The following is a 26,472-nucleotide window of genomic DNA, read 5'->3' as shown; positions in this document are numbered from 1 at the left end:
TTGTCCATGAAAATGATGGCATGGCTGAGCTATATTTTCGGTTTGAAATTCCTGAGAAAACTAAGCTACACCATCAACGCCACTAAACGAGTCGTTTCCTGGAATGAAAATGAAACATTTTATGATCCCTAATGAACCCAAAGCGAGTTTGGGGATTACTTCACCGAGGAAAATGTGCTGGATAAACAAAACAGCCACCTCCATACATACACACGTTAATTATGAAAAATTATCTATTGATGTGACTGACCCGAGGGTCCAACTTCTGGCCAAATCACGTGGCGAAAGTTCATTTCCACAGCCATTAAAATGAGCAATGTGCCCCACGACAGCTGGACACACGGGCATATGGTGCGTCCCTCCATCATTTTGTGGCTTCCACATAATTGCAGTTTATTAAGCGACTTCAGAGAATACGGAAAATATTCGTTTGAGCGCAGCAAAACATATTTATTATTTAGTTATGATTCGTTATAACATATCTTAAATTATATTGTAATTTAAAAAAAAAATAAAAACATGCTTGTACAAGGTATTTTATTTAAAGAGGCTTTCAAGGTTTACAATTAATAATCGATTTAGTATAAGGTTTCCTAAAACTTTTCGATTGGATTTTATTTTTGAAATCTAGGTATTCTTATAAATACTTCTTATTATTCGTTATATCATATCATAACTTGTATTGCGTATAATTTAAAATGAATAAAAACATGACTTTAAGGGTTTTTAATTTATTATCGATTTCAGGCTCTCCAAAACTTTTCGATTGTACTTTATTTTATAAATCTAGGAATTATTATAAACATTTCTTATGGTTCGTTATACCTTAACTGTCAAACTGTTTAAAAGTAATGAAAACGTGTTGATACAAGGTTTCAAGGTTTAAAATTTAAAATCGATTTATTGTTAGGGTCCCTAAAACTTTTCGATTTCATTTCTTATATGTATGTATTATTATAAACATACTTATGATTTGTTATATCATATAATAACTTATATGTCATATAGTTTAAAATGAATGAATACGAGTTAAAACAAGGTATTTTATTTTAAGAGGCTTTCGAGGCTTACAATTTAAAATCGAGTTAGTATTAGAGTCCCTAAAACTTTTCGATTGCATTTTTTTTGTTAAGTCTAGGTATTCTGATAAACATTTCTTATCTGCATTCTATATTGTGCAATAAAAGCCAGCCAACATGTCAGTGCGGATAAAAACTTTAAGAAAAGCTGGTTGGAAATTTCACAGAGGCCCAAAATTGAAACTCGGAACTGGTAAATATTTAGATGGGTGAAGAATATTTCCAGCTGTAACGAAAGAAAGACCACTAAAAAATATTCAAATAATTTACTGCATAAAAGTTGACTGACCGTACGTTGAAAATTTCTTAGTTTACCAGCCTCGCCGATCTCCAAGTTTGACCGTCGAATAATCCAAAATTGGTTCAATGCACCCTGAACAGAAATAGTTAGCAGAAAGAGGTCTAATATGTGTTTGACCATAAGTAACAAAAAAATTAAACTGCTGTACTCTAAATCCAAAATCATCCTGAGGCCGAGTGAGGTGATCAGCAAAACCTTATTTATCATAGCCAAAAAAAGAGGCAACACAAAAATTCTCTGAAAAGTAGTGCTGATATTATATATCTCTTTGTACAAATGTATGCACTTTTCCAGTCGATTGTGTGCTCTTCTTATTTCTTTTTCGTCGGTCGCAGTATTCATTTTCTGAAGTTGGGTTCCTAAATGGGTACGTACATATTTATTGACCTCCGAATAAAGGACACCAATACTCAGATAGGCCATACAATTGAGGTGAATGAACATGTTAGTGCCGGTGACAACAGAAACGTCGCACCACCAGAATATCCAAAAGTACCAAGAAAAATGCTTTTCTGCAACCCAGATATAGGTTAACTCATGGAAAAGGCAGATCAAATTTAGCATGATCAAAATCAGCTCTCGTCCGCCACCAAAGCCATTTGGTTTCGGTTTAAACAAGTTCCGCACTTGCCGAAAAAGTTGGAGAAATTGATTGAAAAGCTCTATAATTTCTGGACCTCGTAAAGTCTGGTATCTGAAACGCTTGTCTAAAAGGCTAGATGGTTTAGTAGCTCCATCTGTGGGTCCGATAAAACCCAGCGGTGGCGCCACCTGTGACAGGCCTAGAAAGGGTTTATAGGTAGCTGGGGGGTCTAGGAGAGTAACAGCGGCAAATGTCAAGCGGCCCTAGAAATTCACCATGCCCCACGATCGAGGTTACCGGCGGGTCGGCAGCGGCGGATGCTTTTTTTTCCTTTTCGGCAGCGGCAGCGTATAGACGCAGTCAACTCAAGACAGTTCGCGAGTGACCCAAAAGGGAAATTTTTTTACTTGTTCAATTTTCGGTTGGATCGCGCCTAGACTGGCGGTCGGCGGAAGGCGATTCGGAAAGTCGGCGAGAAGGCGCTGGGGAAGGAAAGGAAAAGAAACGGATGTGGATCTTGGTGCCAAACGAAAGCGAGAAATTCGGCGGCCAAGCGGAAAAGGCGGCGGCAGCAGCATTGGAAATCAAGCATTAATTTTATATATATATTTTCGACCTAACCTGACCCCATAACCCTAGGCGGTACCGGCCGTGTGTTTGAGCAAGAAAAAGGAGAAGAAAGATCTAATTTAGATATCCACGGTTTCAGAAGTTACAAAATCCCGACCTACGACAGCAAAGTTTAAATTAAGCCGTAAAGGCAGCCGCTATCGTTTGCGTGGGTAAAGAGAGGCGGGGCTTCGCAAAAGCGGGAGCTTTCAGTCTCCTACACGGATCGGATCACGCCAGTCGCCTTCGCTGCGCTCCGTCGCGAAAAGAAGATTTTAGAGAAAAAGATCAATTTACGCGAAAGTAAACGTTTTTTTTGCACCCGCCGCACGCGTCGGTGAAAGCCTGCAGTAGCTGCCAGCGAGTCAGTTGGCGGCTAGAACATAGTTTAAGCTAATTTAAGTGTAAGCATAGTTTTTTTTGTGTTGGTGCTTGTGAATATGTGGGTGTATTAGTGCCTTAGGCAGCTAGCTAAGGAAAAAAAAAGAAGAAAAAGTAAGCATGCGTTGAAGCCGCGATCGAAATTTCAGCCAGCCCCGAAAGTAATTTTTTTTTACATTTTTTTGCTGTGTCGGTTTGAGTGTCTCCCTTTCCTCTCTTCTTTTTTTGCATTTTCTTTCCCCCTTCACAGCTCTCATCATCATCCCGAAGAAAGCGCTTTCGTCGATGGATTTGAAACAGTGGTGAGTCCAAATTTTCATATATTCATTACATAAAAGAAAGGGAGTAGGAAGGAAATGTAATAAATTGGAGGGTGAGACTTAAGAAGGAAAGATCAGAAGGGATGGCCGAATGAGCAAGAAGCAGAGAAAAAATTTACGACAACATCTGAGCGAACCGGGAAAACATGAGCGAAAGAAAGCTCGATCGCGTGGATTCCAAGCTCTTCGTTCGCTTTGAGTTTTGTTTAATTTGCCAGTCGACAAAATTTGTCTGACTAATTTTACTTAAAATTTGACTTTGAAATGTCCATGAAGAAACCCCAATATTAGCAAGCACGACAAGAAAATCATACCATTAATAATTTAGGCAAAGTCCACCAAGGGGATTTGCGAAATCGCTCATCAGTTTTAGTCCCAAAAGTCTTCAATCTTGTAATTTTAAAATTGTCGTCTATTCGCATGAGATTTTTATCGTCTATCTTAGAATAAGTTATGTTTGTATTTTGCTATAATTAAAATGTTTATAATGTGCTAAAAAGAATTAGTGTTGGCCGCGGCTGGCGTTGTCCTGCGATGAAGGAGTGCACTTAAGAAAAAAAAAGGGGTCGCTCAGGCTGTTAAGCGCTGAGGGTACGGGCGACCATTGGTAGGGTGGGCATGACCAAGACCTCCAGAACATCGAGGGAGGCGAGAGGGGCAGGTCAGTCGGAAAGGGAGTATACAAGAAAGGTCCAGCAACATGATGTGTGTGATATTCTCTATACCGGTTAGATTGGTGAGGCACGCGAATATCGGAATTTTATTAGGAATAGGCATTCCGAGATGTCGGCAAGACCATCACACCCATAGCCGAAGAGCCAGAGCCGGAGAATAAATTATCGCGTGCGCTGGCATCTCGAGGCAACATCTGGCCTAGAGTTTTTATAAGTGTAGCGGTTCGTTACAGTTATAATTAATAAAAGAATAATTAATAAAATTATGATTGGCGCCCAAGGTGTGGGGCCACATTTTTAATGTGACTTACACACACACATACATTCGTTTTGCTGCGAGTACTAAGGACCAAGGGGTGGGCTGGCATATAGGTGTGTTTACATATATGTACTTAGCTAAGGTTGCTCCAGTCGTTAGGATATCAGTTTCGACTTTAAAGGTGTTCGGAAGCATAGGAAAACGGATGATCATCATCAAGCCGACCACTGCCGACAGTTTTTTTAGCCGAAGCAAACCTATTTGTGTATACTCTACACGTCGCAGCTCGAGGCGGTGCAAGTCAGACGCATAGGACATGCAAGTGGACTTGCTTACGAAAAGCGGGACACTTGACCACGGATGACAGGCATCACCAAAGGCTCGCGAAGAAAAATCCCACAAGTTGCACATATCCATTTGTCAAATATTCGCATAGGAATTACTGAGTAAAAATGTTTTTATATAAACCTCAGGCCACGGATAGAGACAAGAGGCATATGCCCGACATTTATCTCAGAGTGCAATAATCTGTCGCTTGGATAACAGAGAGCGAAAAGCTTCGCGTTACAATCTGACCACGGCGGACGTTGTTTGATTTTGTTGTCGCTGATAGGCGAGACAAAGCTCTGTGTTTTTATTTTCCCTTTTTGTGCTGATCGAAACCTTTTGGTTGTATAAAAGTGCATTATTATTGCAAGCAATTAGCTAAGCTTGCTGGCCAGACTGTTGATATTGAGATTTTGTTGAGTTGTTTGAATTGATTTTATCTATTTATTTTTGTATACAATTTATAATTCTTATATTATTAATTATAATTTATCTAATTTACTAGTTATAATCCATCTAATTTATTAAACATTTGGAGCCCCATTTTAAAATTCAAGCGGTCCGTTAATTCGAGCTTGGGGGGATCAAAAAGCCCTCCGCGATCTGGTAGATGGAACGTGAATAAGTTCTTAAACAATTACCTTTATTTGATTTATTTTTGATTGTATTTATACGAAATCGGGTGTCAAATTCTTTTATATATTTTTTGCGGGTTTCTGGTTGTCTGTTGTTACTCGTAGGCTGGATATATTCGAGTTGTTCAAACGAAAATTAGTCATAATTTTCCTACGCAGCAATGGACTCTGAGGCTTCAGGATCGCCCAAATGCGCGCTTTGCGACAGGCCGTTGTCAGCAGACCAAGTGGGACGGGCAAAATGCGGCCACGAATTCCACAAAGATTGTATTGACAATCTCATCAAGGCCAAGGGCAGTTGCCCTGGTTGCAAACCCAAGGGAGAAGGTGCCAAGCCGAAAGCTCCAGCCAGTTCTAATGGGAAACAGCCAACTAGTGGCACTGAAGCTGAGGTGATCGCCAATATTGTTGCGCAGCAATTAAAGGCAATGCAGAATGACCTATTAACTCAGCTAACCGAACGGATGGGGGCGATGATCCAAACAAATGTAGCTGCGCAGATGCAAGAGCCACTCAGGCCAGCCGAATCCAGCCATAATTTTAGAGTTTCGTCAGAGATAGGAGATATTGATATTCCAGACCGGCCCATCTCAGCCTTTTCAAGCTCTGATTTGGGGAGTCGTCCCGACAAAGTCGGGCAAATTATAAGCAGTTGGAAGTTGCGTTTTAATGGTGATCAGGACGGGTTAAGTGTAGATAAATTCTTATATCGTGTGGAGGCGCTAACACGCCAAACTCTGAACTCGCGATTTGACTTGCTCTGTGGGAATGCCAGCGTTCTCTTTGAGGGAAAAGCTCGCGAATATTATTGGCGATTCCACAAGGTCTCAGACAGCTCTAGGTGGGATTTGCTGACGGAAGCTTTACGCAAGCAGTTCCGAGATACGCGCACAGATGTGGATCTTAGGGAAACGATTCGAGACCGGAAGCAGAAAGAAAAAGAAAGCTTTGACGCTTTCTACGACGCCATTGTGCAGATCACCGACTGTCTGGAAGTACCGATGGCAGAAAAGGACCTGATTGAAACTCTTCGACGGAATTTGCGACCGGAAATAAGGCATGAGTTGCTGAATGTTACCATCGATTCTGTTCAAAAGCTTCGCGATATTTGCCGTCGCAGGGAAGGTTTTCTTGAAGACGTGAAGCGTACCTACGGTTATCAGAAGCCAGTTCCCTTTCGGAAACAGGTGTCGGAGTTGGTGCAGGGGTATCTATCAGATGAAGCTTCGGAGTTTTCGGATCCTGACCAGGTAATAGAGGTGGATGCTATAGGTCTCGTGTGCTGGAATTGCAGGCAAGAGGGACACCGCTATCATGATTGTAAGGAGAGGCGGAAAATATTCTGCTATGGATGCGGTATTCCAAACACCTACAAACATACCTGTCCGAAGTGTCAAAAAAACGCGGAGCTGAACTCACGTCCTCGACAACAGCCGTGTGTTCTTCGCAACAAACCAGCGAATTCCGTTGTCAATCAGCATTAAACGATTGTGGACCAGGGGTTGAGGGAAAGCCACCAGTTTTCTGGCCGCAACTCATAAGGAACACAGAATTTCCAAATACTAAAATTAGACCTTATAAGAAACCTTCTCGAAATGCAAAAAGGATCAAAGGGTATTGGCAGTCAGCGAAGGACATATACGCAATCCGCTATAAGAGCTTGGACAGACGGCCCTATGCAGAGGTTCGTTTGCTTGACAGAGTTGTAATAGGACTGTTAGATACGGGGGCATCCATAAGCGCTATAGGCGGAAAGTTGGCCGATCAAATAATTAAAGGTCGAGTTCCGTTCAAGAGGGGTGCAAGTACAGTGAACACAGCTGATGGGCAAAGGCAACATGTGATAGGTCGTTTAAAGACACCAGTACAGTACGAAGGAAAAACAGAGGACTTCGAGATGTTTATAATTCCCTCGCTTAGTCAAGACCTCTATTTGGGCATTGATTTTTGGTCCTCTTTTGAGCTATTGCCACCGGCTATGCGGGTTGAGGAATTGACTTGTGATTCTCACATTCTAACTAATGGTCAAAGAATCCAGTTGCAAGCCGTGATTGACAAGTTCCCTTCCTTCGCGGTCTCTGGTCTGGGGAAAACCAGTCTTTTGTCGCATTCTATTGATGTGGGAGAGGCGAAACCCGTAAAGCAGAGACATTTTCCGGTTTCACCGGCGGTCGAGAAATTGTTATATGAAGAGGTAGACCGTATGCTCAAACTTGGGGTAATTGAGGAGTCCGATAGTCCTTGGTCTTCACCGGTCGTGCTGGTGCAGAAGCCAGGAAAGGTGCGTCTTTGTCTGGACAGCCGAAAAGTCAATGCAGTAACCAGAAAGGATGCATATCCTTTGCCGCAAATAGACGGAATTCTCAGTCGGCTACCCAAGGCGAACATGATTTCTAGCCTCGACCTTAAAGATGCCTATTGGCAAATCCCCTTAGAGCCTCAGTCACGCGACAAAACGGCATTCACCATACCTGGTAAACCGTTATATCAGTATAAAGTGATGCCATTTGGGCTCACGAATGCTTCGCAAACGATGACTAGGCTGATGGATAAGGTAATACCGGCTGAACTTAGGAATGAGGTCTTTGTTTATTTGGACGATTTGCTTATCGTCTCAGATAGTTTCAATAGTCACCTGAAGGTTTTGAGTTCGGTGGCAAGTTGCATTCGAGCAGCAGGTTTGACATTGAACGTAGAAAAGAGCAATTTTTGCATGAAAAGTGTCAAATATTTAGGCCATATAGTAGGGGAAGGCGTAGTGCGTACCGACCCTGATAAAATTTCGGCCATGACGAATTTTCCAGTGCCAAAGACTTTGAAAGCTTTGAGGAGATTCCTTGGCATGGTCGGTTGGTACCGAAAATTTATAAGTAACTTCGCTGCAGTGTCAGCTCCCTTAACCGATCTACTAAAACCTAGACAAAAGTTTGTGATGAGCGTAGAGGGTGAGCGAGCATTTAATAAGTTAAAAGAAATGCTTTGCTCTGCACCCGTTCTGCGTAGCCCAGATTTTAGCAAGCCCTTTTATATCCATTGTGATGCTAGCAATACCGGAGTAGGGGGTGTTCTAGTTCAAAAGTCTGAGAGTGGCGAAGAGTGTCCAATTGCCTTTGTATCAAAAAAGCTCAATAAGGCACAAAGAAACTATTCGGTCACGGAGCAAGAGTGTTTAGCGGCTATTATTTGCATCAAGAGGTTTCGTGCCTATGTTGAGGGCCACGAATTCACGGTGATTACCGATCACGCGTCGCTTAAATGGTTGATGACACAGACAGATTTGCATTCTAGACTCGCGAGGTGGGCATTGAAACTTCAAAGTTTCAATTTTAAAATAGAGCATCGCAGTGGCAAGCTCAATGTTGTTCCTGATGCCTTATCGAGGGTCAACGAAGAAGAAGTCGCTACATTAGAGGCCAGCCATGGGTTGCTTGTAGATTTAGAATCTTCCCAGTTCAAAGATCCGGACTACATAGAGCTGATCGAAAAGGTTAAAGCTAATGCCAGTAGTCTCCCTGATTTAAAATCAGCCGATGGTTTTGTGTTCCGGAGAACTGAACATACATCTGGAGAGCCGATCCACGACAATTTTTGTTGGAAGTTATGGGTTCCCTCGGGTTTGGTGCCTGTAGCACTTAAGAATGCGCATGATGACCCGTTAGCGTCGCATGGAGGCGTTCACAAAACATTGGAAAGGCTTAGGCGATACTATTATTGGCCAGGCTTGGTAAAAGATGTAAAAGAATATATAAGGTCATGTGATATTTGTAAAATGAATAAAGCCCCAAACCAAGCGTTGCGACCTCCAATGGGAAAGGCTTCGGAGTCAGCGAGGGCATTTCAAAAACTTTACATAGATTTCTTAGGACCTTACCCAAGATCCAGAAGTGGCAATATTGGGATCTTTATTGTGTTGGATCATTACAGCAAGTTCGTTTTCTTAAAGGCAGTAAAGAGACTCTCGGCAGAGGTAGTTGTGAAGTACATGCAGCAGGAGCTTTTTCATGTTTTTGGCGTTCCCGAGACGATTATGTCAGATAATGGATCGCAGTTTAAGTCTGAAGCATTTCAAAAATTCCTAAGAGAGTACAAGGTATCTCACACTTTGACGCCGGTTTACTCTCCTCAGTCAAATGCCTCGGAGCGGGTAAATCGCTCCGTGATAGCCGCCATTCGATCCTACGTGCGAAGTGATCAGAAGGATTGGGATGAGCAGCTAAGTAGTATATGCTGCGCCCTGAGATCAGCTGTTCACTCAAGCTTAGGGACGTCCCCATATTATATGGTGTTCGGACAGCATTTCATATCGTCTGGGGCCACATACAAGCTGTTAAGAGCCCTCAATTTGCTGGAAGATAAAACGTTGGCGTTTTCTAGAGAAGACTCTCTTGAGCTGGTCCGCAGCAAAGCTCTAGAGGTAATGAAAAATCAGTTCGAGAAAAATGAGCGAAAATACAATTTAAGGTCAAGGGAGGTGTTCTTCAAGGAAGGTCAAGAAGTTTATCGTAGAAATTTCAAGCAAAGTAATTTCGCAGCTGGCTATAACGCAAAGTTGGGACCAGCCTTCGTAAAGTCACGGGTGAGGAAAAAGGTTGGTCAAGCTTGTTATGACCTCGAGGATCTACAGGGACGGTATGTGGGGCGCTTTCATGCTAAGGACATAAAGCAGTAGAGTCAGGATGACAAGCGTTCTTGGTATCATCCTTGGAGCGTCGACCCCCAAGTCTGATCTTGAGGGGGGGGTATTTTTGAAACGCTTGTCTAAAAGGCTAGATGGTTTAGTAGCTCCATCTGTGGGTCCGATAAAACCCAGCGGTGGCGCCACCTGTGACAGGCCTAGAAAGGGTTTATAGGTAGCTGGGGGGTCTAGGAGAGTAACAGCGGCAAATGTCAAGCGGCCCTAGAAATTCACCATGCCCCACGATCGAGGTTACCGGCGGGTCGGCAGCGGCGGATGCTTTTTTTTCCTTTTCGGCAGCGGCAGCGTATAGACGCAGTCAACTCAAGACAGTTCGCGAGTGACCCAAAAGGGAAATTTTTTTACTTGTTCAATTTTCGGTTGGATCGCGCCTAGACTGGCGGTCGGCGGAAGGCGATTCGGAAAGTCGGCGAGAAGGCGCTGGGGAAGGAAAGGAAAAGAAACGGATGTGGATCTTGGTGCCAAACGAAAGCGAGAAATTCGGCGGCCAAGCGGAAAAGGCGGCGGCAGCAGCATTGGAAATCAAGCATTAATTTTATATATATATTTTCGACCTAACCTGACCCCATAACCCTAGGCGGTACCGGCCGTGTGTTTGAGCAAGAAAAAGGAGAAGAAAGATCTAATTTAGATATCCACGGTTTCAGAAGTTACAAAATCCCGACCTACGACAGCAAAGTTTAAATTAAGCCGTAAAGGCAGCCGCTATCGTTTGCGTGGGTAAAGAGAGGCGGGGCTTCGCAAAAGCGGGAGCTTTCAGTCTCCTACACGGATCGGATCACGCCAGTCGCCTTCGCTGCGCTCCGTCGCGAAAAGAAGATTTTAGAGAAAAAGATCAATTTACGCGAAAGTAAACGTTTTTTTTGCACCCGCCGCACGCGTCGGTGAAAGCCTGCAGTAGCTGCCAGCGAGTCAGTTGGCGGCTAGAACATAGTTTAAGCTAATTTAAGTGTAAGCATAGTTTTTTTTGTGTTGGTGCTTGTGAATATGTGGGTGTATTAGTGCCTTAGGCAGCTAGCTAAGGAAAAAAAAAGAAGAAAAAGTAAGCATGCGTTGAAGCCGCGATCGAAATTTCAGCCAGCCCCGAAAGTAATTTTTTTTTACATTTTTTTGCTGTGTCGGTTTGAGTGTCTCCCTTTCCTCTCTTCTTTTTTTGCATTTTCTTTCCCCCTTCACAGCTCTCATCATCATCCCGAAGAAAGCGCTTTCGTCGATGGATTTGAAACAGTGGTGAGTCCAAATTTTCATATATTCATTACATAAAAGAAAGGGAGTAGGAAGGAAATGTAATAAATTGGAGGGTGAGACTTAAGAAGGAAAGATCAGAAGGGATGGCCGAATGAGCAAGAAGCAGAGAAAAAATTTACGACAACATCTGAGCGAACCGGGAAAACATGAGCGAAAGAAAGCTCGATCGCGTGGATTCCAAGCTCTTCGTTCGCTTTGAGTTTTGTTTAATTTGCCAGTCGACAAAATTTGTCTGACTAATTTTACTTAAAATTTGACTTTGAAATGTCCATGAAGAAACCCCAATATTAGCAAGCACGACAAGAAAATCATACCATTAATAATTTAGGCAAAGTCCACCAAGGGGATTTGCGAAATCGCTCATCAGTTTTAGTCCCAAAAGTCTTCAATCTTGTAATTTTAAAATTGTCGTCTATTCGCATGAGATTTTTATCGTCTATCTTAGAATAAGTTATGTTTGTATTTTGCTATAATTAAAATGTTTATAATGTGCTAAAAAGAATTAGTGTTGGCCGCGGCTGGCGTTGTCCTGCGATGAAGGAGTGCACTTAAGAAAAAAAAAGGGGTCGCTCAGGCTGTTAAGCGCTGAGGGTACGGGCGACCATTGGTAGGGTGGGCATGACCAAGACCTCCAGAACATCGAGGGAGGCGAGAGGGGCAGGTCAGTCGGAAAGGGAGTATACAAGAAAGGTCCAGCAACATGATGTGTGTGATATTCTCTATACCGGTTAGATTGGTGAGGCACGCGAATATCGGAATTTTATTAGGAATAGGCATTCCGAGATGTCGGCAAGACCATCACACCCATAGCCGAAGAGCCAGAGCCGGAGAATAAATTATCGCGTGCGCTGGCATCTCGAGGCAACATCTGGCCTAGAGTTTTTATAAGTGTAGCGGTTCGTTACATATCCCAAGATAAGCGCAACGATGGGAATGCTCAGTAGAAGTCGAAAAACATGAAGAACTTTCGCGGCGGGTTGACTTGTTAAAATTATAGCCAAAAAATACGAATAAATGAAGATACAGAAGGTCACAATTCGATGGGTGATACCAATCCACTTGATCCATTTGCAATTTGATACCCTTTCCCCATCTTTACTTTTTCTAAGGCAAAAAAATATGACGCCAATTAGTTGTGCGTAACGGAAAATGTATCTCAGAATTAAGGCGTTAAGTTTCGGAACACTCGTGAGATGAAAAATTCCGTACATGATCGACCGTTTTGGTTTAAACTCCGACTGAATTTGGGATATGGTTGCTTTAAGCAATGGAACACCAGGTGCATTTGGTTAATGACAATTTAAGCTGAGGCCCGATGATATCATGAGCTGACAGGTGACTGGAGTTGGCAGGTAACCATCGAGATTAATTTTGCTAATGACAGCTTAAGCAAAATTTAGATTAAATTGTTAGCGGCATTTAAGCTAAAAATAAATTATCTGGTGAAGGTATTATCTTTGATTAAGAACATGACATTTTAAGTATGTGAGATGCTAATATATTTATGAAATTTATTTGGTATGGAGTATAAACCTTTATTATTAAGTTCTTTAACTGTATTACACTTTACATGATGAAACCCAGGTAGCCAATAATACAAATTTAACAACATATTGCCGGTTGAAAAATTAAAAAGCCCTAATATGAGTTACCAACACTTCCACCTAAGAAATCGATCAATTTGAATCGAATCAAATAAAATCATAAAAAAATCTGCAGGTTCAGTTAGCCAATAGCTCGAATTAAATTAACTTCAAGAATAATTTTTGAGAACCTTAAACCACACTAAGCATATTCAATGTTTATTCTATTATCATTTTGTAAAAGATAATAACTATGACTTATAAACGATCTATGATGGTTAAAAAAAGGAGAATACCAAAAAATTCTACAACGCAAATCGGACATACCCAATATTTTTCTAAAAGGAGGAAGTTGCTAGTAATATCCAAAGATTTACGAATTCTTTGACTTAGCCGACCCATTAACAAAACAAGTTAAAAGTTTGTATTTAATTATAGAACAAATATATTTAATTAATAAAACTTTCATCATTTGAGTAGATAATTTTTCAAATGAACAGATAATTTTTAATGTATATATTCATAATTATATATAAATACAAAACACAATTCTTAAGCCAAATAATCGAAATACATAACTTTTGAACCTATTCGAGCTGTATTCGGTATTGTACTAAAATGGTCAAGTAACTGACCATGGCCGAAAGAAATTCCATGAAGAGTTCCTTGGATACATTAAAAAGACCAAGCGGGCGCACTCGAAACTCGTACACACTCAGTTCTATATAACACCATTCGAACTGCAAAAAAAAAATATATACTTTACATTGTTATACTAAATTAAAATTCTGTTCATTTACATACGTTTTTTTGCCAATTTCGAATTTTGCTAAGATCGGAATTATCCAGCATCAACAGTCGAATTTCACCAGACTTCACAACTGCTCTTTGGACCGACCAAGCCAAAATAAATATGTTTAACAACTCATTCACAGTGTTTGAGCATAGGAGAATCATATCATATTTGATTCGGATAATGACTAAATATGCAAAAAGGAGAGAGCACATACCATTATAGCCCAATCCAAAAACAAGTGGAAGATCATAGACTTTTTGGAATGCAGATGCTAAGGAACTAAGGTCCCTGTAAAAATCCAAACACTTTCTAACGTTTTTTCGGGTCTTTCTAAGTTTTTCATTAGTCGGCTGTAAATCCAAAGTCAGCAGTTCAGATCTAACAAAATCGTTTAAATCGCTATATAGCAGGGCCAAACTTATATACCACAAACAGGCAAAGTATGTGAGCATTTTAATCCCAAAGGATAAATAGGTGTCAGCAAATACAGCAATTATTTCACGCGGGCTCCAATAGGGTTTAATCAAATTTAGGATGTAGATCTCCTCGTGTATGAAGCTGAGTATCATAAACAATAAAACTATTAGTTCATTTTTTCCTCCAAAGCCATTATGATTTCCATCGCAAAAGTCTTGAACTCGTCGAAAAAGTTGAAGTAAATTATTGACCAACTTAGTGACCTCTTGTCCTTGCAATATCTGCAATCTTAGGATGGACATGCAACAGCCAAATTGGAGCACGAAACGGTTAAGGTGTAGAAAGTGTTCGGTATACTCGACGTTTGGCACATCCCAACTGAAGAACATTGTCATAAATATAGTTTGACATCCTATGCGAATAATGGCAGAAAACCACTTCCACTTGAGAGAACTATCCTCCACCGCCACTCGGTTATCAGAAGTGGTTTTAAGTCTCAAGCCCACTGCTCCCATAAATCTGAATATGTAAAGACTCCATCGCAGAATTCCAGCGGAAAGTTTTGGAGTATTTAACTGACGAAGTACCCCGAACATTATACAAGAGGTTACAGCCGCGATTAAGCTGATAGAAAAATTGTAAACCTGAAAATATCCACCTCGAAGTGCATTACTCTAATGAAAATTTTGACATCATAGATTGGCAATATTTATGGTGTCGAATGCATAGCCACGATTAAGGTGAAAGTAAAAAATGATAGTTTAAAAATATGCACTTCGAAGTGCATTTAACTAATGAAAACTTGGACATCATAGATTGACAATATTTGTGGTGACAAATCCTTGACACGTTTTTAGATATCTTCATCTATTAAACGCATTGATCACCCACGTGTTTCCTTTCGAACCCTTCCTCTAAAATGAAATACTTATTCTTTCAATGGCCTCGACTGTCAGATACACGTAACTCAGCTAAGGAAAGTGCGAGGGAGATGGAGATAAGCATGCAGCAAATCGGCTGTTTCCAAAGTGGCACACTTTGATTGCCTATAACTTTTAAATGAATGGTGTGATTAAAAAAAATTTTGGCATTTAGATGGGTATTCATAATCAGAACAATATCTCAAATGCACTTTTACAAAATTAAAAAAAATGTAGGCGCCAGACAGATAGATTTAGAGTTATGGGCGTTTGTGGTCATTAGACTGGGCGTGGCACTCCGCTGGATCAAACGTTTTAATTAATCCTTATTCTAGTGAATGAAAAACATTATACCTCCATAGCATTTTAAATACTCTGTATAAAGAACTGCGCCCTAATATATCAATTATTGCTATCAATTTCAACAATTAGTCAAATCAAGCAGATTTGTAATTTACAGTTATGCATGTGAATGTAAATTATTTATTCAATGAATGCGGCTTTAATGATAAATGTGATCAACGAAAACCGCTTAAATGCATTGCGGGTGTTTATGTGTTTGTGAGTTGGCTAGTCTGCCAATTTCACATTAAGTGTAAAGTTATTTATGAGCGTTAATGCATATTCAACTAATGACCCTAAAACACACGCACATTTGATTTTAAGGCTCTTTACTATGTGCAAACATTGGGACGGTAATGCCATTAAAACCATCTCGTATGTAAAATGGAATGAAATGAAATTAAGTGAAATAGTATCGCTGCCTAAGCGTTCATTGATTTAAGCAAATATTAGTTTAAGTTTGTGGCATATTTGCCAATTGTTAATGAGAGACAGTGAAATATCAACAGCTGTCATAAACAGCAAGGGTTCAGGGTTTGAAGTCGTCAAAGGGATCAAAGTGTCCTTATCCCCGAGACTCTTACTGCCCGCCACCCACTTTGCAAACGCTCACCACTTGCCCCATTAGAGTATGTCACTAATTTTATAATGCAAGCCGCAAGACATAAAATCTACAAGGCCAACGTGCTTGAGAATACAAGTCAAGTATCTGAAGTGTGACAATCATACATACATAAGTACAGTGCGCTCCATAAAACTAACTAATTAATTGGTAAAAATTTTCGAACTGTTAAAAAAATTGTAAAGCCCTTAAATCAAATGCCTATTCCTTTCTCATAATGTATAATAAAACTAAAAAGAAAAATTTCCATAATTAAATTAACATTTTAATCTTATTATATTTTAATCAGTTATAAAAAATTTTTATATATTTGATGATTGACAAAAATATATAAGTTTAAGAAACATTAGAAAAACATAAATATATTACATTAAAAATTAATTAGAAACATTATAAAAATATATAATTAAGTATTAATAATGAAAATTGGAAAAACCTTTGAAAAGTTGTTAACATCTTTTGTTTTCGCCTAAACCATTTTCCAACTCTTAGCCTTCTATTAATAATAAGAAATTTTATATTAAGATTATACAACAAGTAAAAGAGTATTTCGGATTCTAAATGTTTCACTAACAAGATAAAGGCTTAATTTAATTTAGAATTAGGGTTCTGTCACGCACTGTACTGCGGTTGTCCTGCTCTAATCGCCTGTCTTGGTCAGCATTTAGGTTCGTTTTTGTGGCTTCTCCCTGCTCGTCTTTGTGGGAATGGATATATCTGGGCTTTTCAGTGCGGGTCCTGTCAAATTGCTGCGTTGACAACTGACATGTGCCTACGGTCTCCTTGTCCCACCATCTGGTTCCTGGAGAAACGTTAGCTTTATTATAGCCTTTAATTACTGCTGGCCAGTTAGCCAGTTTGCCAGTTGTCACGGCCAGCAAACTTAATGCCGCTTTCACTTGCTTGAATTTCAAAACCTTTCGTGTTTACGGCATTTGCTTGTAATTTTATTACATTCCTTTCTCGCTCTCTCCTCTACCTCTCTCGCTGTCTCCTTCTAACGCAGAGTGGGCTTCTATTTCAGCCTGTCTCTTCATAAATAATTAATGCCTTTGAGGTATGTAAACTAACAGGATACGGTTGTTCAACGACATGTCCTTGTGTGCGTGTGCGAAAAGGAGTGTCTACTTTATGTCCTGTAAATAAATTTGAGTGCGTAAGTGTAATTGTGTTTGCTTTGGCTAACAAGTATAACCTTCCTGCATATGTATAATGGATATAAAACCAAGACTTTCGGGTTAATGAGTGTATCTAGTTAACGTCTGTTAGTGGTCGAAATACCACCAGTTTCATCAGACAGAGATAACAATTTGATATGGGTCTAACCATCATAAAAAGTTGGTTGATTTTATTAGATTATAATATGTGCGGTTTATTGAAGCATAAGATTCGAGTAAATTAATTTTCAGATTTGAGAACCCTTATAAAAACAGCTATTTTACTAACCTTAGTGAAATTTAAGGGCAATAAGGTGCAAGCCCCATTGTCCGTAAATAAACACCAGACACTTAAACTTAATTATAAACAATCCATTGATGGAACACAAACAGTCATCTTGGGCGACACTACTTTGATCAGCACTATCGAAATAATTGAATTTCAAAAGGCTTGCCCAAGAATTCTCGAGTATAAATGCAGGTGAGCCGACAGATGATATTTATGACAATGGTGTGTAATTTTAATACGCCAGCCAGCTTAAATGAAAAGCAAGCCAGGCCGCCGGAGAAGAGGCCACATTGCAACATTGCAGCAGGCGTAAATTGGTGTCTAATAAACACATAATCAAGGTTCATTTGCTGCAGGAGGCACTAAATTGCATTAGCACAAAGGCTGACATGCCACCACCTTTTACCTCCCACCTCCCACCTTTCACCACCACCCACTTGCCACCTTTCGCCCGCACAGTTTGCCAACTTGTCGACAAATATGTGTGCAAGATATTTGGCCTACGGGCGTGTCGTATGGCTGCTCGATTTTCCGCCCAGCCCGAAAATCCGTGACAGTTTAGTTTATGGCCCATAGCAAGTTGGGGCGTATCTCAGTTACATTCGAATGCATTGCCCCGGCAAAGGCAACAACAAAGCCGTAGCATTGTAATGAGCTTATATGCTCCTTTGAGCCAAAGGAGTCTACTCAGGAAACTCAAGCCCCCCCTTTGGCGTACAAGCTCATGTAAGTTCCACAAGCTCATGATCAAATTTCACCGGTTAAATGAGCAAACACAAATCACAACATTCATCCAAATAATGACTAAACACATCCCTCAAATCAATAATGCCGGGCTTTATATTAATTAATCTATATTAAAGCTCAAACTCAGTTAAGTGTGAAATGAACAAAAACATTTACAAGCATGCCTCAGAAATCTCGCTGTAAGATTTTAAGTACTACATGAACCTAAACTTTAAATGTTCCCATACTGGATTTTAAAAATTGCATTCTATGGCCACTTTGTCTATAAATTATGAATGGTTTAGGTACTTTGACCACGATTTTCTTAAAACTGTGATGTGATGGAAAATTTTTAAGCTTGGGGTCGTAACTTAATGGTAAAATCCTTTCCGATTTTGTAGAGTCTGGTCTTGAACATTTTTTTGTCGACCGGTGTAAATATATTCTAAAAACTATTTAACAACAAAAAATTATTAAATTAAATTCAGTTTTCTTACATATAAAAAATATACAATTTTAAAATTATATCTATAAATCAAACAAAAAATTTCAAATTAAAACTAATTGTTTCTAGAACTAAAAAAAAAATCAGGATGAATACTTTTTTGAGTGTAAAGTATAGGTACATTTTTCAGTTTAATATTTTCTGCGAAAAGCATTTCAAAAGCCTATTTTCTGGCAGTTTTATCTGCAACTGAGTTACTGAAAATATGCAACTGGTTTTAGAGTCTGAACAGCTGTGGGGCAGACAGCTTCTAGGCCCTGGCAAGCATAAAGTTGCAATCAAAGAGGCCAATTCGACTGAGCCGTTGACCCCGGCCCACCACCTCGCCCCCATTGTCCACAACCACCCACGAGTCCAATCTCCCAAAAACACCAGGCAGCCATCCCGTGCACCTAGCCACTAATTGCTTTGGGCGTTGGAATGCCTGCCAGTTTGGCAGCCGGACAATGGCATTCGGGTTAGAGTGCTCCTCGCTGCAATCACGACCCCATTGTGACCTTAAGCAATTTCTGTGCCGGCTACTAATGTGTGCTACACTGCACTGCCACGCCCACTAATTACGGCAATGGCCGTGCCGCCCAGCGTGGGGGCGAGAAATTGTTAATTAATTATCAGTTGCAGCTATACTCTTTGTTGTGGGCTGGCTAATGCATTATGTTTATTGGAATTTCGTACAGAGCGGATGTTAACCCTCTAGTACGATGAATCGGAATCGGTATAGACCATCGGTTTGGCCTTGCGTCCAGCACTTGGGCTCTGGAAAGCCTCGTCGGAATCCGATGGGAGAATCTTCTTGCCCTTGGAAGTGCTGCATCGGGGTTCATCGGACAAATCGTCATCGGAAGCTGCCGCCAAGTTGACCTTAGAGTAGTTGTCCTCATCGTTTGACCCTTCTACATCTGACTGATTTTGGTTGATGTCCATATCGCTATCCGGATCCGTATCATCTGCGGTGCAGTGACGCATGGGCCTAGCCGGCGGCTTGCGTCGATTCATCTGAGTCTCGCGACGCTTCTCACGCTCCTCGAGACGCAACTGGGCCAGTTCCTGCTTGACGCGACGCTCATGATCCTGGGCAGGATCAACATCCGTGTTCATCAGCACCTTGACGCCCGTCTGCGGTTTATTCACGGCGCGATTACGCATACCCTGGACATGAGTCTGTCCGAATTCGGAGTCCAGTTTGGGACGCAGTGTCATCTTGTCCTTGATCGGTACCTGAGGTTGGTAGAAGCTCTCCAGGCGAACATACATGTGGTTTTGGTCATTTGTCACCGGGTGATGCATCACATCGAAGACCTCGCCGCCCACATGGAAAGTCTCGCTGCCATCGGACCAGCGAACAATCCTAGAATTCGACTCTTTGATCTTATTTTCATCCTCCCTCCACCTTACTGTAGTTTTTAGACGATTTTTGAAGTCCTCGCGAGCCTGTTCGTCTTTCAAATCCTCCGAAGTCATGGCATTTTTAAAGTCTTTAGCCACGTAGGCCTTGGATTCTACGGCTATGAAATGGGGCATTTTTAGATACTGCGATTGATCATCAAGATGGGCAGAGTTTTCAGCCGGTAGGGTGGCACTGAACTTTGCCGTCAGCTTGTTTCCCAACATTTGGCGATGTTGCTCTTCAATGGACAGTTGAGCGCCCTCAATTTGGGCAGTTTCTTCGCCACTGCTGTCGGAGATTTCCATCTCAGACCATATACTTTTCCCGGTTTGTTTTCCATCATCTTTCTCCTCATCCTCCGGAGAATCCCCGAAGTAATTAGTATTTGGGTTCAGACCGCCAGTAGAGCTATTCTCAAGGTCAGGCGAAATCTTACCATCACAATCTGAGCTTGTACTCAAGCTATACCTGACCGCTTTGGGAGAAGGTTTGTCCTTTGCTGTCGAAGAACTCTGTTGAGAGCTAAAGCGAGGTTCAGGGCTCTGGCTCAAGACTGGAGGTAATTGCAAATCATCAAATACACTTTCATCGATTGGGTTAAAGCTCGTGGAAGAATTAATGGGTACATCCCGATCGGTGGTCGGTAAATTTCCCTGAACGATATTTATCGTTGGTCGTCTTTTGTGCAGCTGACTGCCGGTTGGTTTGCCTAGTTCAGGGTTTCTGAAAAAATCATATAGGTTTAGTGAAGTAAACTAATATTTAAACACACAACTACCAACCCGTCAATGCTGCTTTTATTCGAGTCGTCTGCTGATTTCTTGATCCCTTTAGCAAAATACTTATCAGCATTTATGGATGGTCGGTAAGGACGTGGTTTGCTTGTGCCAACGTTGCTAGTGATTGAACCCACTTCTTGGTGTTCTTTGTTAAATTCTTGCAATTCCTCTCTGAAACTAACAACACGAGTTTAGTAAATTCGCCGTAATATATTTTACTGCAACACACCGATTTTTACGGCCAGTGGAACTATGATTATAACCCGGAGTACCGCTCGTCTTATCGTCGGTGACTAATGAAAAAATAAGTTTTTAATAACTTTTGTTTAAAGAATATTGTTCAACTATGCAAACCTAACGCGGCACGATATTGTGGATGTACACTGGGGTCGACCATAGTTCTCAAGTTTAAGGAAATCGTTTAAGAAAAAATTCGATATGACTTTTGTCGCAGCAAGAAAAAATTCGTTTGTTCACTTCGAGTGCAAAATAATTTATGCTTTGTCATATATGACAGCAAAGTCAAGTGACTTCATTTATCGATTAGTAGAGCACAGCATAGGGTAATCACCATTTATTTTAACAATTAGTGTTGGTAAACTTTGCAACTTTGATAAAAATAATTTACACTTATGTTTGAAATCAAATAGGTTTAGTGAAGTAAACTATATTTTACCCACCGGTCAATGCAGCTTATATTCGAGTCGTCTGCTGATTTCTTCATCCTTTTAGCAAAATACTTATCAGCATTTATGGATGGTCGGTATGCACGTAATTTGTTTGTGCAAACGTTGCTAGTGATTGAACCCACTTCTTGGTCCTCTTTGCTAAATTCTTGCAGTTTCTCTCTGAAACTAACAAATCGAGTTTAGTAACTTCGTCGTAATATATTTTCCTGCAACACACCGATTACTACGGCCAGTAGAACTATGATTATAACCCGGAGTACCGATCATCTTATCGTCGGTGACTAATAAAAAATACGTTTTTAATAACTTTTGTTTAAAGAATATTGGTTATCTATGCAAACCTAACGCGGCACGATATTGTGGGTGTACACTGGGGTCGACCACAGTTCTCAAGTTTAAGCCAATTGTTTGTCTCAAGTCTCTTGACGATATGGCACGGCCATAAGCCTGTGCTTTTTTGCATTTTAATATTTTTTTGAGCTCTCGATTAATTAAAACTCAACAAAAATCTTAAACTAATATTTAATCACACACTACCCACCCGTCAATGCAGCTTATATTCGAGTCATCTGATGATTTCTTGATCCTTTTACCAAAATACTTATCAGCATTTATGGACGGTCGGTAAGGACGTGGTTTGCTTGTGCAAAAGCTGCTAGTGATTGAACCCACTTCTTGGTCTTCTTTGCTAAATTCTTGCAGTTCCTCTCTGAAACTAACAATATGAATTTAGTAAATTCGCCGTAATATATGTTCCTGCAAAATTGTGAAAATTTAGAAGCGAGAACAGTGGTGAACTTTTAAAATATTTTTTAGTGCATACTGGACTGAAGAACTCGAGCCCTGCTATATTATACCCTAATTATAAAAGCAAAACAATAAAATGCAGCATTAATTTAATATTGTGCAGACAGCAAGGACCTCAGCGCTTTATGCCTTTTGCCCACTCATATGGCATGCCAGGGCAATAAAACATGCATCGCCATTTTAGGTTTAGGTTAAGGATGTAAACTAATATTTAAACACACAACTACTCACCCGTCAATGCGGCTACTATTGGAGACGTCTGCTGATTTCTTAATCCTTTTAGCAAAATACTTCTTAGCATTTATGGATGGTCGGTAAGGACGTGGTTTGCTTGTGCCAACGTTGCTAGTGATTGAACCCACTTCTTGGTCTTCTTTGCTAAATTCTTGCAGTTCCTCTCTGAAACTAACAATACGAGTTTAGTAAATTCGCCGTAATATATTTTCCTGGAACACACCGATTTGTACGGCCAGTAGAACTATAATTAAAACCCGGAGTACCGCTCATCTTGTCGTCGGTGACTAATGAAAAAATACGGTTTTAATAACTTTTGTTTAAAGAATACTGTTCAACTATGCAAACCTATCGCGGCACGATATTGTGGATGTACACTGGGGTCGACCATAGCTCTTAGGTTTACGCAAATTGTTTGAGAAAAACTTTGATCTGATTTTGGTCGCAGCAAGAGAAAATTCGTCTGTTTACTTCTAGTGCAAAATAATTTATGCTTTGTCATATATGACAGCAAAGACAAGTGACTTGATTATCGATAAGCAGGTCACCTTTTATTTTTACAATTAGTGTTGGTAAAGACACATTACATTGCAACTCTGATATGCTTGAAAATCGGTCAAATTTAAAAACGAGAACAGAGGTGGACTTTTAAAATATTTTTTAGTGCATACTGGACTGAAGAACTGGAGCCCTGCTATATTATCCCCCAATTATAAAAGCAAAAAAATAAAATGCGGCATTAATTTAATATTGTGCAGACAGCAAGGACCTCAGAGCTTTATGCCTTTTGCCCACTCATATACTCATATGGCATGCCAGGGCAATAAAACATGCATCGCCATTTCCCACTCGTCATCGACTCTTGACGATATGGCCCGGCCATAAGCCCTGTGCTTTTTTGCATTTTAATATTTTTATGAGTTCTCGATTAATTAAAACTCAACAGCAAGCACCTGCCCAGCGAATCGGCGGCGCCGCGGAAATGCATATTGCATATTATCCGGCGAAGAGGTCATCAACTCGAAAGCAGGACAGCCGCCGGCGAATGCGGATCAAATGATTTATTCATAAATTCCGCATACGCTAAGGGCACAAAAAATGCTTGTAAGCCGCAAATAATTATTTACAATAAGTCGGCGGTAATGAGGTTGCCGTGGCAGCCGTAAAAACATGAACCTGTCGTTAAGGATTTTCAGCGTAAATTAATAAACGGGGAATTAAACGAATGTGCCGAGTAGTCGATGTCCTTATACGGGTGCAATAATTGCCTGTCAACTGCTTAACGCTTATCTTGCCCCCAAGCACTGAACGGTCAGTTGAATGGTAATCAAGTTAATACGAGTGCTGCTCTTAAAGAGGTACTTAAATGTATGTTATTTATATGAATACATCTTTAAATTGTGGGTGCCCTGAATTAATTTACCCACGAGAAATGAGTCAAAAATAAATTCGATTTTGTATTCTCCCTGTCAAAAACTACCATTTAATTTTCGGCTTTCGTCTCCAACACAACAAGTCAAATTCGCTCCAAAATTCTGTTTTTATATTTTCAAAATTATCAAAGTTCTTTTAGATTAACCTTTTAAATTACAACATGGCTTACAGCGGCATGGGGCTACCGGGTATTTTTTGTCCGGATGTAAGACGACCTTTATAAGAACTTGTATTTTATAAAATCTAATTTATTTTGGTATTCTAGGAAAGCGTTGAGCAGTTTGCCAGACTTTACGGAAGTGATAATTTTAGCAAAATTATGATAATGGCCACGAGCAGTCGTCATCCGAATGATTATTTGAATAATCTGCAGGCACCAGTTCATCAGTCACCGGGAATAATGGAGGTCAGCAAACCCAGGTTTTATGGAAATCAACCACCTACTGAAGAGCGAAATCCTAAAGTTTACCCTCCATATGGTGATCAGTAAGGATTATAAAAATGATTTCCTTCATATAGTTTAAATTTCCCTTATTATTTAGTCCTGTTCAAGGATCCAGGCACGTAATGCACGGGGCCTGTGGTGACCATTATAGACAACCGCCAAATTTTAAGAGCTATAAGCCCGAATATCCCTTGGGACACCCCCATCCAGGAGTCCAAAATCAGCCGCAAATGCAATACCACCCTCAGCAGTCGCAGCACCTGAATTTTATATATCCACCTCCACCTGGACCCAGATTTCCTTGGCTTTAAATCACGTATTCCGGCCAAATCCATTTAAGCAATCGACTTCGCTTGTTTGTAAGTTTTTGTTGGTAACGGTTCAACCATGACGTGCATTTCTGTATCGAAAATCTTATTTTGTATCACAATTATGCATAAATCAATATTTAATTCAATATTTAGTTCACAGAGTTTCCATTGAATTCAATAATAAAACTGGCATTTTCACCTAAACGAGATAAGTACGCAATGGGAAAAAAAACAATTTTAACGGTTTAAAACAATTCTCACAAAAGTTTTCGCACAAAACAAGGGGGCAAACAAGGGGTAAAAAAAAGAGGCGAAAAAGAGCCAAAATCGTTTGTATTTTCCTTCTGTTTGTTTGGGAGCTCTCAACTGCGCCATTCAAGTTTGTTAAACATTAAAATGGAGCTGCAATAGAAAAACGCTAACTAAACGCGAGCAGACAGCAAACAAAGCATCCCAAAAACGAGCGTGTGTGAGTGTGGGTAAAACCAACACAAACACATTCCAACCCACACACACACTGGCATCGCCTTCCAGGCATAGTGCAAAATAAACCAACAGCAAAAATAAATATTAAAATTTGTGCAATAAAATGCCGAGCAATAAAACTAAAATAAGTGAGAGGAAAACCAAAAAAAAAAGAAAAAGAATACAAAAATAAATGGAAAGCAGTAGAAGTTTTATCCCCTCTGCGAGTGTGTTAGTGTTTTCTTATAGACCGCCAGCGGAAGTGGCAAGCGCCTCAAGTTGCGAAACACATACACACATGCCGCACCAACACCACCACCCACTACTGCACCACTTACTGTCTGTCTGCCAGTGTTGAAAAGCACCCGATGGGCAGGGTAGGGGTTGCCAGCCAGTTAGTTTATCGCGCTTACCAAATCTGAGGAACCGGCAGGATATGGAAGGCACAAGGAGGGGGCGCAAGTATTACAAAGTATATGAAAATAAAGAATCTGGATTGGCGAGGAGGCCAAGCAATCGCCGAGAGAAATGCTGTAAAAATAAGTTTAATATATCCGCATTAAGATTGCCCAAGATTACCACTCCCCGAGTTAACACATACACACTTGCACAGTGTTGCCACATTTTCAACTCGAAAAAAGTGCATTCAGCTTGTAGCTAAAACCTTTAATAGAAAAAAGGGTAGAAGGTACAGGTTTACAAAAGTATACGAGTTAAACTCAATTCTGTATTAAATCAAAACATTAATTTGTAATTTAATTTTTCTTGGATTTTCAAAATATATACGGTCAGTTAGTCCAAAGTCAAGTGAGTGTCATATATCCAATATCAAGATTAAAATTAATATAACGATCCAAAAACGCTAAAGCACGATACTTTTCCGTTATAATAAAATGCAAATGTGATAAAAAATATACATGAAGCCCATAAATGTAAGTACTAAATATTATTCATACTTTTGCTAAAAAAGACACGTTTTCAGTTTTTAAATTTTTATTATTATTATTGCAAAAAGGATAATTAGGGTTAAAATTTTAAATTTTTTTTTAACGTACAAAATATTGCAATAAATAGAAAAATATAAAAAAACACGTCAAGCTGGTCACACTGGCTCCTACAAGATTGCGCTTGTCGATGGCGAAATTCACTTTGCGGTTGACTCTCGCCTTAAAGTATGCAACGTTCTCGTGCACTTTTTTGGCCCGGCAAAGCAGGCAAACATCACGAGGGAAGCAAGAAGTCAAAGCAAAGCAACCATGTGATGTGTGGGAAAGAATAACAAGAGGAAAAATCGAAGCGGAAAAAGCGCTTGGGGAAAATCCCAAGTGAAGGACACCAAAGGGGAAATAGGGGTTGGGGGGAAGGAAAAGCCAACACCTGCCAGCGGAAAGCGGAAGTGGGCGGGGCTTGTTGTGCGGGCTGTTTTCGGTTGCCGCTGCCGCTTGGAATTCA

At 40.3% G+C, this 26,472-nt stretch overlaps 5 protein-coding genes across 9 annotated transcripts; 2 read left to right on the top strand and 3 right to left on the bottom strand.

The window, feature by feature from the left end:
• Positions 1–696: 696 nt before the first annotated feature.
• Positions 697–12,644, bottom strand: LOC108013997 (putative gustatory receptor 92a). Its single transcript, XM_070995734.1, has 2 exons — positions 12,018–12,644; positions 697–2,067 (listed from the first exon to the last, which is right to left on the bottom strand). Exons 1-2 carry the CDS (start codon positions 12,321–12,323, stop codon positions 1,135–1,137), a joined length of 1,239 nt encoding a protein of 412 aa, XP_070851835.1. The 5' UTR covers positions 12,324–12,644; the 3' UTR covers positions 697–1,134.
• On the top strand, positions 2,123–6,653 carry LOC136117030 (uncharacterized). Its single transcript, XM_070995732.1, has 2 exons — positions 2,123–2,976; positions 3,204–6,653. Exon 2 carries the CDS (start codon positions 5,330–5,332, stop codon positions 6,650–6,652), a length of 1,323 nt encoding a protein of 440 aa, XP_070851833.1. The 5' UTR covers positions 2,123–2,976; positions 3,204–5,329; the 3' UTR covers position 6,653.
• Positions 12,645–13,259: 615 nt separating the features above from the next.
• On the bottom strand, positions 13,260–14,670 carry LOC139352883 (putative gustatory receptor 92a). Its single transcript, XM_070995525.1, has 2 exons — positions 13,496–14,670; positions 13,260–13,455 (listed from the first exon to the last, which is right to left on the bottom strand). The coding sequence occupies exons 1-2, from the start codon at positions 14,502–14,504 to the stop codon at positions 13,283–13,285; spliced, it is 1,182 nt and encodes a 393-aa protein (XP_070851626.1). The 5' UTR covers positions 14,505–14,670; the 3' UTR covers positions 13,260–13,282.
• Positions 14,671–19,098: 4,428 nt separating this feature from the next.
• Positions 19,099–22,853, bottom strand: LOC108005021 (RNA polymerase-associated protein LEO1). 5 transcript variants are annotated; one of them, XM_070995729.1, is made up of 7 exons: positions 22,714–22,853; positions 22,589–22,652; positions 22,363–22,536; positions 21,866–22,039; positions 21,316–21,489; positions 20,639–20,812; positions 19,099–20,579 (listed from the first exon to the last, which is right to left on the bottom strand). In XM_070995729.1, exons 1-7 carry the CDS (start codon positions 22,754–22,756, stop codon positions 19,163–19,165), a joined length of 2,220 nt encoding a protein of 739 aa, XP_070851830.1. In that variant the 5' UTR covers positions 22,757–22,853; the 3' UTR covers positions 19,099–19,162. The 5 variants fall into 5 exon arrangements, with proteins under 5 accessions (XP_070851830.1, XP_070851832.1, XP_070851831.1 ...); XM_070995731.1 differs by having other exon boundaries at positions 20,639–20,806; XM_070995730.1 differs by having other exon boundaries at positions 21,866–22,033.
• A 983-nt stretch (positions 22,854–23,836) lies between these two features.
• On the top strand, positions 23,837–24,707 carry LOC108018732 (uncharacterized). The gene is made up of 3 exons (XM_017086305.4): positions 23,837–24,004; positions 24,065–24,285; positions 24,342–24,707. Exons 1-3 carry the CDS (start codon positions 23,960–23,962, stop codon positions 24,553–24,555), a joined length of 480 nt encoding a protein of 159 aa, XP_016941794.3. The 5' UTR covers positions 23,837–23,959; the 3' UTR covers positions 24,556–24,707.
• The last annotated feature ends 1,765 nt before the right edge of the window (positions 24,708–26,472 follow it).

This window comes from Drosophila suzukii, chromosome 3, assembly GCF_043229965.1.
Source record: "Drosophila suzukii chromosome 3, CBGP_Dsuzu_IsoJpt1.0, whole genome shotgun sequence".
Classification (NCBI taxonomy): Eukaryota; Metazoa; Arthropoda; class Insecta; order Diptera; family Drosophilidae; genus Drosophila; species Drosophila suzukii.
Note: the sequence above shows the minus strand (reverse complement) of the source record. Positions and strands in the feature narration are given on the sequence as shown.

Excerpts from the sequence above, each read along its gene's own strand:
- LOC136117030 (XM_070995732.1), top strand. The coding sequence starts at position 5,330 with ATGGACTCTGAGGCTTCAGGATCGCCCAAATGCGCGCTTTGCGACAGG.
- LOC108013997 (XM_070995734.1), bottom strand. The coding sequence starts at position 12,323 with ATGTACGGAATTTTTCATCTCACGAGTGTTCCGAAACTTAACGCCTTA. Across the intron at positions 2,068-12,017 it reads TTGCGCTTATCTTGGGATAT|ACTTTACGAGGTCCAGAAAT; the intron begins GTAACGAACCGC and ends TTCAGATACCAG.
- LOC139352883 (XM_070995525.1), bottom strand. The coding sequence starts at position 14,504 with ATGTTCGGGGTACTTCGTCAGTTAAATACTCCAAAACTTTCCGCTGGA. Across the intron at positions 13,456-13,495 it reads AAATTGGCAAAAAAACGTAT|TATATATTTTTTTTTTGCAG; the intron begins GTAAATGAACAG and ends AACAATGTAAAG.
- LOC108005021 (XM_070995729.1), bottom strand. The coding sequence starts at position 22,756 with ATGGTCGACCCCAGTGTACATCCACAATATCGTGCCGCGATAG. Across the intron at positions 22,537-22,588 it reads TCTACTGGCCGTACAAATCG|TTTCAGAGAGGAACTGCAAG; the intron begins GTGTGTTCCAGG and ends TCGTATTGTTAG. Across the intron at positions 20,580-20,638 it reads AATAAAAGCAGCATTGACGG|AAACCCTGAACTAGGCAAAC; the intron begins GTTGGTAGTTGT and ends TGATTTTTTCAG.
- LOC108018732 (XM_017086305.4), top strand. The coding sequence starts at position 23,960 with ATGGCTTACAGCGGCATGGGGCTACCGGGTATTTTTTGTCCGGAT. Across the intron at positions 24,005-24,064 it reads CGGGTATTTTTTGTCCGGAT|GAAAGCGTTGAGCAGTTTGC; the intron begins GTAAGACGACCT and ends TTGGTATTCTAG. Across the intron at positions 24,286-24,341 it reads TACCCTCCATATGGTGATCA|TCCTGTTCAAGGATCCAGGC; the intron begins GTAAGGATTATA and ends CTTATTATTTAG.